This window comes from Dryas octopetala, chromosome 6 (assembly GCF_963921425.1).
Source record: "Dryas octopetala chromosome 6, drDryOcto1.1, whole genome shotgun sequence".
In the NCBI taxonomy this organism is placed as follows: Eukaryota; Viridiplantae; Streptophyta; class Magnoliopsida; order Rosales; family Rosaceae; genus Dryas; species Dryas octopetala.
Window position 1 is genome coordinate 9,426,238 of NC_141371.1, and position 15,472 is coordinate 9,441,709.

The following is a 15,472-nucleotide window of genomic DNA, read 5'->3' on the forward strand; positions in this document are numbered from 1 at the left end:
AATTTAAACTTTTAACGAAATCAAATTTTTGAACACTCAAAATTTCCTCGAAATCTAAAATTTAATTCCTTGATTTGAAGAGGTTAAGTAGCATCCATAAATAATTTTACTGAATTGATAAAATGATATTAAGAGAACGTGTTTGTGGATAAATCCACATGGATTTAATGACCAATCACAGACCAATACGTGGCTGATCAGGTCATACTTTTGCTATGACTTTTCAATGGTCCATTTGATCTGACTTAGCCATCCATATCCCGATGCCAGCTCAACAGTAGAAGCATTGTTTAGATCAGATCGAATCGGCTCTTACCTCAGGATTGCCCAAGTCCGATTCGAACCAACCTGACATTGGGATTTACTGGGAACTTGAGAGTTCATCCTTTCACAGGCATTCTCAGTTTGGCTCGACATCTATATGTCATCCTAAATTCCAGTCACAACCGAAGTAATCATTACATCAAATACATGATCGGCTCAGATCGACTCATCCACATCCGATCCAATCATGCGTGATTTTCATATCTGCATATGAGGAGACCTATGTGTTCGGATCTGCTCGGCCTTCCACCATCATTCTAGAAGATCAAGTTGGGACGAACCGCCATACTCGAGTGTACCTAACATGACTTTCTGACAGATGAGACATCTCAGATCACAACCATGACTATTAGGAAATTCCACTTGATTCACCATACTTGCATTCAATGCAACATTGAATGCAAAAGTGATGGGTAACTGTGCATGCTATTATTCCTGACCGAATACGTGGCTTCTTTTCATCCACTCATCCACATGCAGGTAACTTAACTCTCACTACTTCATTTGCCTATATAAACTCGCTTATGTACACAAAGGAAATGGTTCATAAATTGCTCACAAAATCCTTACAAATACACATATAACCCATCTGAGAATAACCCAGAAGATCTTACATTGTTTTTCATATTTTCTCAAGTTCATACATTTATTCATACTTTGTTCTTGCTTGTTCTTCCTCAAAATATCATCAAATATATATCACTGACTTCATCATCGGAGTATATTTGGCTGGTACCACACTGGTTCATCTCCTTTGATCTTGTGTTCATGCAGCTATAAAATCTTGTCAGCTTCAACCAGCAATCCAATAAGTCTTGATCATCTCAAGTCACAATCCTAATCATTATCCAACAAAGTCTCCTATCAACTAGATTATCCATCATAAGTTGTTATATCTATTTTACGAAAATTTGCATCAACAAAATTAAAAAAAAAAAAGAGGAGCAAAATGACATTTTCTTAGATGGATTTGGAGAGTGTTAGTTGTGCCTCGTTAAATTTTCCACACTACCCACTTTGCACAACGTACAAAAACCAAAAAAATTTATATTACAATCCATAATGGAGTGTAGAAAGCTAAAATAGTGTGCGAACATTTTGACAATTTTCTTCTCAGAAATCTTTTAACTTATGTTTTGGCAATAATACAAATAGTAATCAGTAAAGAAAATTACGAATGTCGAGGCATAGTACAAATAGTCCGATCACTGTCCAAGAACATGCCTTTGTCACTGCACCAATTGACAGACATTTATTGCTTTCTTTCTTACTTTTTTGTTCCATCCATCTGCTCTACATGTCTACTCTCTCTCTCTCTCTCTCTCTCTCTCTCTCTCTCTCTCTCTCTATCTCTAAACGTCTCTGCTATAGTGCTATCCTCTCGCAGTCGGTTGCTTGCCGGCGGCTTGTCGCACGTGTGCCCGTTCCCGCGCTTTCCGCTGCATGCATGTTCACCATCTTTAAATGCAGCTCTCGTGACGTCAGATGATCATATCATACGGCCTCAATGCATCCACGTAGCTCTCATAAGTTAAAAAGCTGATACGTGGTTGTTTCTGCCTTCGTGATGAACAGTGTCGGCAAAACTCAAGCTTCAACTTTTTCCGAAATTCATGTTCGCATGTTGCTAAAAAATCTTGTAGTTTTATATATGTTTGTGAAAGTTCAGTTTCGTTCAATGAAGACTAACACATACATTTCATTATCACATGTCAATTATGGATTCCAATCTAATCATATCTATCATCTCTACATGAAGCTTAACCACTCGAAAAATCAAGGCTTACTGTAATTTCAAAAGCCTAAACCCTAAACCAAAATATCGAAATCAAATCTGCATTGTTTCATATCGTGCCAAAAAATAATATCAATTATATATCGTACCTATATCATATTGTATCGATTTCAAATCGGTATAATATCGGTATGAAATTTTAAATACTGTAATATACCGTACTGTATTGAATTATATTTAATTTAATTATTTAATATTTTTTTAATTAGGTGTCGCCATATTAGTGGTTATTTTAGCAAATCTAAAGACTATAGTAGACTTGCTCACAACAAATTCTCAATTCCTTATTCTAGTATTTCCCATTCTCCAGCGACATTTGGGCAAAAAAGTTAACTAATTTAATATGTGAGAATATTAGGTTGGAGTTAGACAATTACTAGCAAAGGATTGACAATTAATATGTAAGAATAAAAGTTTAAGGGATTGACAATATGTCTTTTTGGTTGTTAAATGTTATTTTTTGACAAAAAAAAAAGTTTAAAATGTTAGCACATACCGAAACCATACCGAATTCATAGAACACTGATATGGTATGGTATCAGTTTTAAAAATGTTCATACCGTACCGAATAAAAATTTCGATATGGTATCGGTATGGAGCTCATACAGTCTCATACCGTACCGTGTTCACCCCTAACAAATTGTTATTTTGTCATTTGCTAATAATTAATACGTATGATATTGATTAGCCAAATAAGTACATGAACTCAGACAAAAAAAAAAACTTACATGAACAATTTATATATGAGAACGTATGTTTGTTATAATAAATAATAAAAAAAAAGATTTAGAGTTCAGCCTATTTTATGAGTCTTTTTTAGATTAAGATCGGTAGTGATTTAGAATTTTTAGTCTAAGTCCTTTTATTTTTCTTCTTTAACGGCTTTATATTAGGTTTTAACTTCAGAATTTTGGGCTGCAAAGTCCACTCTACACCCTAAGAGAAGAAATACCTTTCAAATTGAAAAAAATACCCTTCAAATCATAAAATGATTTTATTATAAATTAAAAAAATTTCTTATAAATTAAAAAGACTTTATTATGAATTAAATTTTTTTTTTTATAAATTAAAAGACTTTATTATAAATTTAAAAAAAATTATAAATTTTAAAACAATAGATCTCTATTTAAAATTTATTTTTTAAAAAATTTCCAATTTAATTATCTCTTAAAAAAATTAAATCGATTCAAAATTCATTAGTGGAGACTCGAGAGATTTAACATATTATATATTTTAATTTAAAATATTTTATGAATTAATTTTTTATAAAGTGGTGCGTACCATTATATATAATGGTAAAATTTTGTATTTTAATAGTGAATAAGTACCGAAACATTTAAATATACAAAATGGGAGAAAAATCTTGTTCTAGTTGTATTTCCAATTCCAACAATATCAGCTATGAAAAAGAGAGCATTACTTTATGCATTACTGAAATTCCCTGAAATAAAATATATTGATGATTTTAAGTTATGGACACATCAATCAATCAAAGCGAAATGATTATGACAATAAAAAGATGGGATTATCTCCCAGAAAAAGTAGCCCTGCCTTTTCCTAATCATAACTACCTGCAGGCTACACGCTGCAATGCACCTTAATTGTCACCTTCACTCTTTAATGCGCTGCTACTTCTTCTGCTCTTTTCATACTTGGTATTTGGAACCCAGCCAAACCACATTTTCAATCATAAAAATTGAAAACCAGAGAAGCTGAAGCCTCTTCAACTCTACTGTATGAATAAATTACAAAAAGCGTAAATGTGTATGTAGGATTTTGCTACCATATGGATGTTAGTATGATGCTGATGTTGTTGTGATAATTGAATCGAGAAATTCATCCATTTCAATTTGTAGAGTATAATCTCATGTATGCAAGATTCTTTGGTGTACATGGCCTGTATTGATAGAAAGTGTGTGTGTAAAAAAAAAAAAAAAATACTAATTCATAATATTTTTTGAACATATGTAACCAAATGTGAGTGAGACAAGCTTCGTATTTTAGAACAATCTATGTATGTATATGGAATCACAAGGATATTGAGAATAGTTGTGCATCGAAAGAATTCTCATTAATTTCTATTCCCAAATGTCAAAACAGCGAAACCAACACATGAATGATTTTGAAGTGTTCAACGTGTTTTTTGGTGGACTTGATAACAAATTTAATTAAAACAAATTAAAAAGCTTACAACTTACAAGTACTTATGAATCTGATCCTTTGATATCCAAGCAAAATCGCCCATCAAGATATTCAAGATACATTCATACATTGACCAAACAAACAATTGATAAAAAATAAACAAACTTTACACTAGCAAAGATATACGGTGGCATTGTCCATTAAAAAACAAAAGGACCTATAGCATCCAATCATTTGGAACAATATTTTTTTCTTTATTTTTAAATTGGAACGGTAATATTAATTAAACACACAACTACGGACTACCTAACTTAAAGCAAGTCTTCAAAACATGTATAATAGATCTCTTGGAAATAAATAATAATTTGGGATTCAGCTTTAGAATTTTAGTTCTATTGATAAAAAAAAAGCGATAATTTGTTGGCTGCATACAAAAATTATAAACCAAACCTTAGTTTACATACGTACTCTTTTGTATACACCCAATAATTTTTCCACTTATATTGTATGAAAAGTATGATCTCTTTAGCATTATTGTCAAGTTGTTTTTGCTACATATCCAATATGGCATGTAGTTGACACTTCTTCACCTAAAGAGAAGAATGACATTGGGTTGCCCCCCATGTAGGCTTGCAAAATGGGTTGGGCTGGTGTGATTCTTGACTATGCTCGACCAAAGTCTTAACTCTTAAGCCATTTTGTCCTTGAGAAGTGAATAGATTGGACCTTGAGAAATTAGGTTTGGGCCCAGGTGATGGCTGACCAATCGAATGGTGCAAAGCTCAACCATCTGGCAACCAGATGATGCAACTGTTATGCACCTATCAATCTGTCTTTGGAGTATGGCCCAATGTAGTAATGGGCCTATACGTGTATGTACCGCAATCGTGGGTTGAATCAATATGGATTTAGAGCCCAAGCTTGAAATTACCCACTGTCAAACCCAAATTTGTATGTATTTTCTACTTCTGAGGTTGAGCCAATAGTGCCTAAAGTTTTTTATTTTCTCCCACCAAAAAAAAAAAAATCAAATTTCTTTCATTTTCCAGCAAAATAGTGCCAAAAACCAATGGCCCCGTTTGAAAATGTGAAATTACGAAATCTTATAATTTCTTTTATTTGTTTGTACTATCATAATATATATGAGACCAACTTGGGTGGCTTAGGAGTTGTACCTATGAAAGTTTAAAAGACGCTGCAAATTAACCAAACAAACAAATATGACCAATTGGTCAAAGTTGTAATATTATGATAGAGTTAATTACACTTACACTCCTTGAGGTTTATCGTCTTTTTACATACATCCCTTGAGATTTCAAAAATTACACATACACCCCTAAGATTTCAAAATTATTGCATATAACCCCCTACAAGAGAAAAAAATAAATAAACAAAAAAAAAAATATTTGTATTGAGATTGGACCTTATAGTCTTATACCTTGAGTAATCTTATTAGACCATTTAACCTCTTAGCATGTCTTTTTACATAACCCCTTATATACAACAGTTTTGAAATAATAATAATAATATAGATACCTCCACACTACACCCTTATATAGTAATATAGAGTTAAGGGTGTAACCGGTGTTGACCTATTTTTTATTCCACCACTGTCTCTTCCGATCACTAGAGAGACCACCAACACTTGGGATTCAACAAAAATAATAATAGGTGCATGGTGAAATATATAGCTTTGTGCTCCAATTCATCATAAGACCAGTCTTCCAAGAAGTGAGAAAACTGAGAGAGAGAGAGAGAGAGAGAGAGAGAGAGAGAGGACATCCATGGCAGTTGCTTGGCTTCTAAGCCACATTTCTCTCTTGTATTTCCTCACCATCATAGCCCTTTCAGCAACAAACACAAACTCACACTATGCTCAACCTCAAGCCATGCCCACTTCCCTCACCCTCGATAGCATACAAAGCAGTGTCATTGAGGAATTCATCCTCAAAATCCCATTCAAAAAACTCATACCCCCAAGATTCAGACCCAAGCCAAAGGCAGGAGGAGGAGGGTTCGAATCTGTAGGTCCAAGAGACAGGTACAAAGGCAAAGAACAAAACCAGGGCCTAAAAGAAAATAAATTCAAACACAAACAAACAGACCCTCCCACCATAATCCCTCTCTTCCCCCGCAGCTTTGGAGCTTTCACACTCTCTCTCGGCTTGGGAACCCCAAAACAGACCACACCACTCGTTTTCGACACCGCCAACAACCTTGTCTGGGTCCCCTGCACCTCCAAATACTCTTGCTCCAACTGTTCGTTCCCAAACATAGTCCTCGAAAAGACCCCGATTTTCGACCCCGTTCGATCGTTCTCTAAGCCCATGTACTGCGAAGCCAAAATGTGCAGCTCGATCCACCGATCGAAACACCAATGCAGGTACGCTGGAAGCTGCCCTGGTTATGAGTTCATGTACGCTTCGTGGACAACCGAAGGGATTTTGATCGGGAAGATGAAAGGGGATGCGATGAAGGAGACTGTGGAGGACTCTGTGGCCGATTTTGTGTTCGGGTGCACTCACTCGGCGACCCATTTGCCGTTCGGACGGGTCGGGTTCGGTTCTGCCCCGGAATCGATGCCTTCCCAAATGGCTCTCGAGAAATTCTCCTTCTGCTTGTTGTCCCATTACTACGATGACACAGGAAGACATAGTGCCCTTGTTCTGAACGATGACTTGCTCTACAATGACTTGAGCTACACGCCACTGATCAAAGCCCCAGAAATGCCCAATTCCCATTTCTATGAATACAGATTTGTGAATCTTCAAGAGATCATTGTTGGGAATACCTACATCAAGATTCCAGAGGAGGATCGAGTTCCAGGGGCTGATGGGAATGGTGGGACGATTATGGACACGAGCATACCCTTCACTTACTTGGGGAGGTCTGTATTTCAGCAAGTGGCAGAGGAGTTTGTGACCCAAATAGTTGATTATGAGAGAGCTCCAAACCAAGGGGTTTTGGGGCCTTGCTTCAGTACTGTTGATAAGGGCATTTTCAAGAGTGTTCCTGGGTTGAGCTTTGTGTTTGATGGTGGTGCAAAAATGGTGTTTCCCATCACCAACTATTTCTTGTATGATGATAAAGTGAATGCCCTGTGCTTGTCACTGACCACTGATATCATAGGGGGTGAAGCTCCTAATGTGGGGTTGAGTGGGGGTCCAAAGATTATTATGGGGAATTATCTGCTCATGGATTTTCATTTGGAGTTTGATCTGAAACTTGAGAGGTTAGGGTTTAAGCAAGAAAATTGCGATTGAGAATTTGAGATGGCTCGCAAAAATATTGGAGATTATATATATATATAAGACTTTTGTTTCTTGTCAATATAATGGTACCTAAGCTTGGTTATGCTTAATTTGGCACAGTTTGGGATTTTGAATGAGGGATTAATAAGCATAAACATTTGGTTGTAGGAAGGGCCAACTTGGCTGGATCCTGTTTTTCAAAATGATCATGTAGCTAGTACTAGCTGGCTATTTGATGCAATATATATTGTCTTCTTCTTCACTCAAAAAGATTACTAGGTTGAGTATTCAAATCTGTTCACTCTCCATTTTCTGCTCTTTAAAGAACACTAGAGGTCATTTTTATGCAAGTATATATTGGAAAGGCTATTTTTCAACATATATATATACTACCGGATTTATATACTACCGGACACCATGTCTATTACAGTTTACTCATAGACAAATATATTATTCTCTAGACCAGAATCATCAATTTAGCTATTATCAATATAGTATTACTCCCTGTATGTGTTGTTGATCCATTGCTTCAATAAATTAATTTGACAGCAAGAAACGACAACAAACAGTAATATAAAACATCCTCGCTACTCGTAACTTATTGATCATCGACTTCATGCATGCAATCTAAGAAGTGATCAGAAAATTGAGAGAAGTAAACTCCATGGCACTAATTGCTTGGCTTCTCTGCCACTTTTCTCTCTTGTATTTCCTCATGATCCTAACCCTTTCACCTACAAAAACAAATTGTAGCAACACCACCATGCTGATCACATCCCATATTGATTCCGTAGGAGAAAGTCTCACCAAGCAATTGATCAAAATCCCATTCAGAAACCTCCTAAAACCCCATTTCAGAACCAAGACAACAAGCAGAGAAGCCACATATCTTGAGAGAGAGAGATACAAAGGCACCCCAGAAAACATAGACCCGGAAAACAGAATCAGCGAAGACGGCAAAGGCCTCAGCACAATGCCTCTCTACCCTCGCAGCTTCGGAGCTCACACCGTCAACCTCGGTTTTGGCAAACCCAAACAACCCATTCCACTCATTATGGACACCGGCAGCAACCTTGTTTGGGTGCCCTGCACCTCCCACTACAAGTGCTCCGACTGTTCGTTCCCAAACATAACCCTCCCAAGCACCCCAAATTTCAACCCAACTGGGTCTTTTGTGCAGTCCATACCTTGTAAATCCTCAATGTGCCATTCGATTCACCGCAACAAGAAGCCCAAATGCAAACTCTTGTTCGGAAAGTGTCCGGGGTACGAATTCACATACGCTTCGTGGACTACAGAGGGGATTTCCTTAGGGAACATAGTTGGACAGGCAGTGAAGCAGAACATGGAGAATTCCGTGCACGACTTTGTGGTCACATGCACCAAGTCGTCAACCCATTTGCCACTTGGACGGGTCGGGTTCGGTTCCAGCCCCGAGTCACTCCCTTCCCAAATGGGTGTCCATAAATTCTCATTCTGCTTGCTCTCTCACTACTACGATGACACATTCAGACACAGCTTCCTTGTTCTGAACGATGACTTGGTGTACCACGACCTTAGCTACACGCCATTGATCCGAAACCCAATAACCCCGATCGATGCCCATTTCTACGGGTACCGATACGTGAATCTTGAAGAAATTGTTGTTGGGGATTACCGCATTCGGATCCCAATTGAAGAGAAGCTGCCGAACAAGGACGGGAATGGTGGTACGATTATCGACACCGGCATACCCTTCACGTTCTTGGGGAGGTCGGTGTTTCGAGAAGTGGCGGACGAGTTTGAGAACCAAATGGGGGATTACGAGAGAGCTCCGGACCAGGGAGTGTTGGGGCCTTGCTTCAGTCTTGTTGGTACGGACATTAACAGTGCCCCGAGACTGAGCTTTGTGTTCGAGGGTGGTGCGAGAATGGATTTTCCTGTAACTAATTATTTCTTGTACGACGATAAGGAGAATGTGCTGTGCTTGTCACTTACCACGGATATTATAGGGGGTGAAGCTCCTAATGTGGCCTTGAGTGGAGGTCCAAATATAATTATAGGGAATTATTTGTTGATGGATTTTCATTTGGAGTTTGATCTCAAACTTGGGAGGTTGGGATTTAAGCAAGAAGATTGCGATTGACAATTTGAGGTTGCAACGTTAATGTATGGGATATATTTTAATTGTTAGAAATAAATGGTGATCGGAGTTGAGTCGGATATGAAAAAATGAGACACTCTTATATCAATTGAAATCCAACATTTTAGGATTTGTTTTGTTGTGTTGGCATATTATTTTACTCATAGTCCAGCTAATACCAAGAATAAAATATGAGAGACAAGTAAAAGACAACACATTTAAAAATTGAATTTATTTTAATAAAGTATTGATTTTACAATTGTGCTAAATTCAATTTTTGAATGCATTGTCACTTGTCCTTCATATTAGGCAGCCTTATTCTACTCAATCAAAAATGCTATAGAGTTAATTAGCTAGCGCATGCACTACTCGACCAAAAAAAAAAAAAAGCTAGTGCATGTACAGATGTACTGCACAGCTACAATTATGTTACCTAAATAAGTATTTGATAATTTTTTAAAGATCTTTGGAAAATGGGAGTAGAATTTAGGACCTCTTCTTTGAGAATAGAAGTATCATTACATCACACCCTAGTTGCTCGGTTGATAATTTTCTTTAAGTGTGAAGAGTCAAATGATGAGTGTAAATAGAATTAATGGAGGTTTAGAGTACAGTTTATTTTATGAATCTTTGTTAGACTAAAATCGGTTGTGATTTAAGATTTTTAATCAAGTCATTCTATTTTTCTTCTTTGACGGATTTATGTTATGTTTTAACTCTGAGATTTTGAGCAGAATCCAAAATCCCGGAGTTAAAACCTAACATGCAACCTCTATAAAACCCACTCTACACTTAGAAGGAGAAATACTCTTCAAATTGGGGGATAACTTTATTATGAATTAAAATGATTTTTTTTTTATAAATTAAAAGGACTTTATTATGAATTTAAATAATTTTCTTATAAATTAAAAGAACTTTATTATGAATTAAAATAATTTTCTTATAAATTTTAAACAACACCAGTTTTCATCTAAAAACTGTTTTTCTAAATGATTAAAGTCTAATTATATATCTCTAGAATTAATTACCTAACTTAATAGTAAATCTTAGAATTACTTAACTATAATTTTATTAATTTTCTTTATTGGTTCTTCCGAGAATGCTAGCGGTTTTAGATTCAAATTATGTTCTATAATTATTGTTGAAAAAAAAAAAAACACAACTTTTCAAGGAAAGACAGAACACTAAAAATCAGTTTTACAAATAAATACACATTCCTTCAACTATATTAAACCTAACGAATAGATTTTGAGTTGTCTTAGACGTTAATCTCAGTTCCTTTCTACGTACCCTCTCTTTTCAAGGGAACCAATGGTTCTTTTCTCAAATCACATTTCACTGCCACACAACTTTGAAATGCTACAATGCTATTAGCTCATGTATATTAAAATAAAAGAAAGAGAAATGAAGGAATTGAAATTGAACTTGCCTTATATTCCTCCTAATAAGTTCTTTTATGGTAATTAATTTTCTCATGGAAGACAATATGAGACATGTTATGTATAGGTGAAATTCTATGTAAATATAATGTTTTAATTTATAATATGACAATGCAACATAAAGAATATCCAATTGACAACCATTATTTCCCAGCTTTTATAAATAGTAACTAATTGTACAATAATACACTTCAAAAGAGAAACCCATGGGGGTCACTTTGCTTCCTTCCTACCTCTTCTTTATCTCTAGTTTGGAAATCTTAATTGTTTCATCAACACAAACCAATAAGTCCATCACCATAGCCAACCCTCCCAAACCCTTCACCAAAACCCCATCCTCACATGAAGATCAACAAGACACTATGCTCAAGCCCACCACCGATTCTTTATTAACCAAATTCCCTCTCAAAGAGCTCCTAAAAATCCCAAACCCCAAAAGTCTTAAAAAAGAACATGGTAAACACAAAGGCAAGCATGTGGAAAACAAGTTCAAAGGCAAAGAACAAGACCATCCCACTACAATTCCTCTCTTCCCTCGTAGCTTTGGAGGCTACACCATGTCACTCAACTTTGGGACTCCCCCACAGACCATGCCCTTTGTGATGAACACAGCCAGCAGCCTTGTTTGGTTCCCATGCACATCCAATTACACATGCTCTAATTGTTCCTTCCCTAACATAGACCCCAAGAAGATCTCACCCTTCATCCCCGATCGATCGGCTTCTTCAAAAACTGTGTTCTGCAACGATGAACAATGCAGTCAAGTTATTAGCCAATATGTCAGATCGAAATGTGGGCTTGGTGCACCATGTCCATCATATAAATACATATTTGCTTCATGGACCACAGATGGGATTTTGATAGGGTCAACAACTGGGAATTTAATGTTCGACACCCTAGAAGAAACTGTGCCTGGTTTTCTCGTGGGCTGCTCCAATTTGTCGGCCCAGCAACCTGTTGGGCTTGCTGGGTTCGATAGTGAGCCCACTTCATTGCCATCCCAATTGGGTCTCAAGAAATTTTCATTTTGCTTATTGTCCCACAAGCATGACGAGTCCTCAAAGAGCACTGACCTTGTTTTTGACAGTGAGGCAGATGTGGTAGGCCTAAGCTACGCACCATTGCTAAAGACTCCTGTTTTTGCACAAAGTTCACATTTTTCTGGGTACCACTATGTGAAACTTGAAGAAATTATTGTAGGGGACAAGCACATCAAAATCCCAAGCCAATTTGTGGTTCCGGGTATGAAGGAAATGGTGGGACTATAATTGCAACTGGTGCACCATTTACATTCATGGAGAAGTCAATTTTCAATGTTGTGGCACAAGAGTTTGAGAGCCAAATGGGGGGTCATGATAGGGCTGGTGATGAGGGAGTTTTGGGGCCCTGTTTTGGCACTGAAGGTGAGGAAGGTAACATGTCATTCCCACAATTGAGTTTCTTGTTTGATGGTGGTGCAAAAATGGACCTGCCATGGTCTAATTACCTTTTGTTTGATGATGGGTCCAATGCTGTGTGTTTGTCTATTGTGACAAATAACTTGGGCGATGTGGGCTTGAATGTTGAGTTGAGTGGGGGGCCGAAGATTGTTTTGGGCAATTACATGCTCAAGGATTTTTATATGGAGTTTGATTTGGGGAATAAGAGATTGGGATTTAAGAATCAGATTTGCAAATGAAATGGTAAGGTATGATGGTGGAGGTTTATAGTTCTTTTGATAAAAACATTTGTCTATTTACCAAAAACTGTAAAACACATATATCACACTCACGACAAGACAAGAGTTTAACTCATATGGTCATACTTATGTCCTTTCTTGAATCAATAAAATGATTGATAATTTATGATTGAAATATGACATGTCTTTGTACATTTTGCAAGGGTGAACAATATTCACGGAATGTTTACAGTTTGGAATTTCTTATTTAACATGGTTTATTGTGAATTTCTTATTTAATGTGATTTATTAATTTATCGAGGAAAACTCTTCCCGCGACCCACTTCCTTATCATATAAGAGTTTTTTCTTATAAATTATCACTATTTGCAACTATATATAAACCACACGAATGAAGTAAATTCAAGTTTTTAACCTTTTGTACATGTAAGATTAAGACGAATTAGACCTAAAACATTTGAGTTTATAATTTGCCCATACTCACCATTTTAAAAACTACCAATGATGAACAACCTGTGCAGCTTTTATAATATTATGTTATTACTTGTTACCATAAATTATTTGATGAATTAATAAGCTCTCCTTTTCCAATAGTCTTTCCTAATAAAAAGGAATTAATTTAGTCGTTAGTACTATTAGCACTCCAAATTTCTTCTGCCAAAGTGGGCTTTTTATTTTATGAGAGCTGGAGTGGGACTTCAACTCCTTAGAAAGCTATAGAAGGTCCAGCAATTGATGAAAAAACTGTAATTGCCTAAAGCTTAAGAAACATCAAAAGACAGTCCATGAAACAATTATCTATTAAAAAGAACTAGAAACGGGTAATGTATATAATCAAGTTTGCCGAATGTCTGTTAAAGCATAAGCAATCATATTAGCTTGAAGATAAAATATGCCTTATCAAAACATGTCTCAGCCAAGTCAAGATGCTAATGTTCATACTATATTTCGAATATGCTAAGGCATTATTATTCATCCGTTTGCGCACTATCAAGGACAACTTTAGAATCTCTTTTCAGTTTTTTTTTTTTTTTTGACGTGAATCTATTTCAATTGGAATATGTTTATTGAAAAAACTTTTCTTGTGAAATAATCTCATATTTAATGATGCTAACTTGTATATTAGACTTGTCGATTACAACTTTACAAGGATATGAAACTATATAGAGGGCTGGTTGGGTGCCAGTGCTTTAATTAGAAGGACAAAAAACATAATTTTCTTAACCACAAGACCAGCTGGTCGTAGATTTAAACTATATAACAAAGATTAGTGCCGCACGCTCAATCAAAACTGCAGATGCATCTGCCGCGGAGTGTTCGTCGATCTTTTTTAAGTTAATGAATGTGCGTATGTGCATAAAATGTAATTTAGTTTAAATTTTTTATTGGGTATATTTATTAATTAAAATAAATACATTTTTTTGTCATTGAAAGTAATTAATTAAAAAAAAATCTTAAGATAGTAGTTATTACTAAGGCTAAAATAGGGGTCGGCAATGGGCCGGGCCGGGCTAGCCCGGCCCAAATTTTTCGGGTTCGGGCCGGGCTCGGGCTTGAATGATAGAAGCCCAATAGGGCTTTTGGGCCGGGCCGGGCCGGGCTTGGGCTTTAATACACAAGCCCAAGGCCCGCCCATCGGGCTTTGGCTTGCGGGCTTGGAGGGCCGGGCCGGGCTAGGCCCAAACGGGCGGCCCAAATAGGCCCAAAACCTGTTTAGACACATATATATGTTTAAAAAAAATATAGGATTTTGGCTATGTTGTGATTTGAACATGAGACCTCACATAACAAACTTCAACTCTCAACCAACTGAGCTGACCAGTTTATTTGTTAAGTTTGTGAATCATAACATATTTAATAGCTTTTTCGTTTGTTTACTTCAATAAATTATTAATATGCTTATTAAGTTATTCTATAATACTATTATGTTAGTAATAGTGTAATACCATAAATAATAAACTTTTAAAATTATATACAACATTACAACTATAATAAAACATAAATGTACATATGTTTTATTATATATTTTATTACATATTTTTATAAACAAACGATGCAATTGTGTTGTCAACGATCCGAACCGTTCAAATTTTAGTTCCTCACTCAAAGATAATTCGTGCAAAAAATTAGCTTAATCGGAGATGTAAAAGTGACATAATGGTGGTCGAATTAATAAACGATCGTGGTTTTTCTAATGATGATCGAATGGGTAGATGAATGTCGATTTAGCCGATTTTTTGTACGGATGATCTTTGACTATGAACATAGAAAATGAACAGGTCAAATTGTTGAAATCACGTTGTGGTCTTCATAATTATGGAAACAACAAGGTTTCAACGGGAAAGTTATTAGAATTATACTCTTCAAGTGTATTTATATGTAGAAGTTCACATATCGATCGTGTTTTCAACGATCCGAATCGTTCAAGTTTTAGTTCCCCACTCAAAGAGAATTCTTGCAAAAAATTAGCTTAATCGGAGATGTAAAAGTAACATAACGGTGGTCGAATTAATGAACGATTGTGGTTTTTCTAATGATAATCGAATGGGTAGATGAATTCCGATATAGCCAATTTTTTGTAAGGATGATCTTTGACTATTAACATAAAAAATGAACGGCTAAGATTGTTAAAATCACGTTGTGGTCTTCACAATTATGGAAACGACAATGTTTCAACCGGAAAGTTATTAGAATTATATTCTTCAACTCTTCAAGTGTATTT

General features: G+C 36.0%; 3 protein-coding genes across 3 annotated transcripts; all 3 read left to right on the plus strand.

Annotated features, from left to right (window-relative positions):
• Positions 1–6,045: 6,045 nt before the first annotated feature.
• Positions 6,046–7,524, plus strand: LOC147282152 (putative aspartyl protease At4g16563). The gene has a single exon (XM_086248176.1). It carries the CDS (start codon positions 6,046–6,048, stop codon positions 7,522–7,524), a length of 1,479 nt encoding a protein of 492 aa, XP_086104302.1.
• Positions 7,525–8,275: 751 nt separating this feature from the next.
• LOC147282153 (putative aspartyl protease At4g16563) lies at positions 8,276–9,637 on the plus strand. The gene has a single exon (XM_086248177.1). The coding sequence runs from the start codon at positions 8,276–8,278 to the stop codon at positions 9,635–9,637; it is 1,362 nt and encodes a 453-aa protein (XP_086104303.1).
• Positions 9,638–11,279: 1,642 nt separating this feature from the next.
• LOC147282154 (aspartic proteinase CDR1-like) lies at positions 11,280–12,341 on the plus strand. The gene has a single exon (XM_086248178.1). The coding sequence runs from the start codon at positions 11,280–11,282 to the stop codon at positions 12,339–12,341; it is 1,062 nt and encodes a 353-aa protein (XP_086104304.1).
• Positions 12,342–15,472: the final 3,131 nt, after the last annotated feature.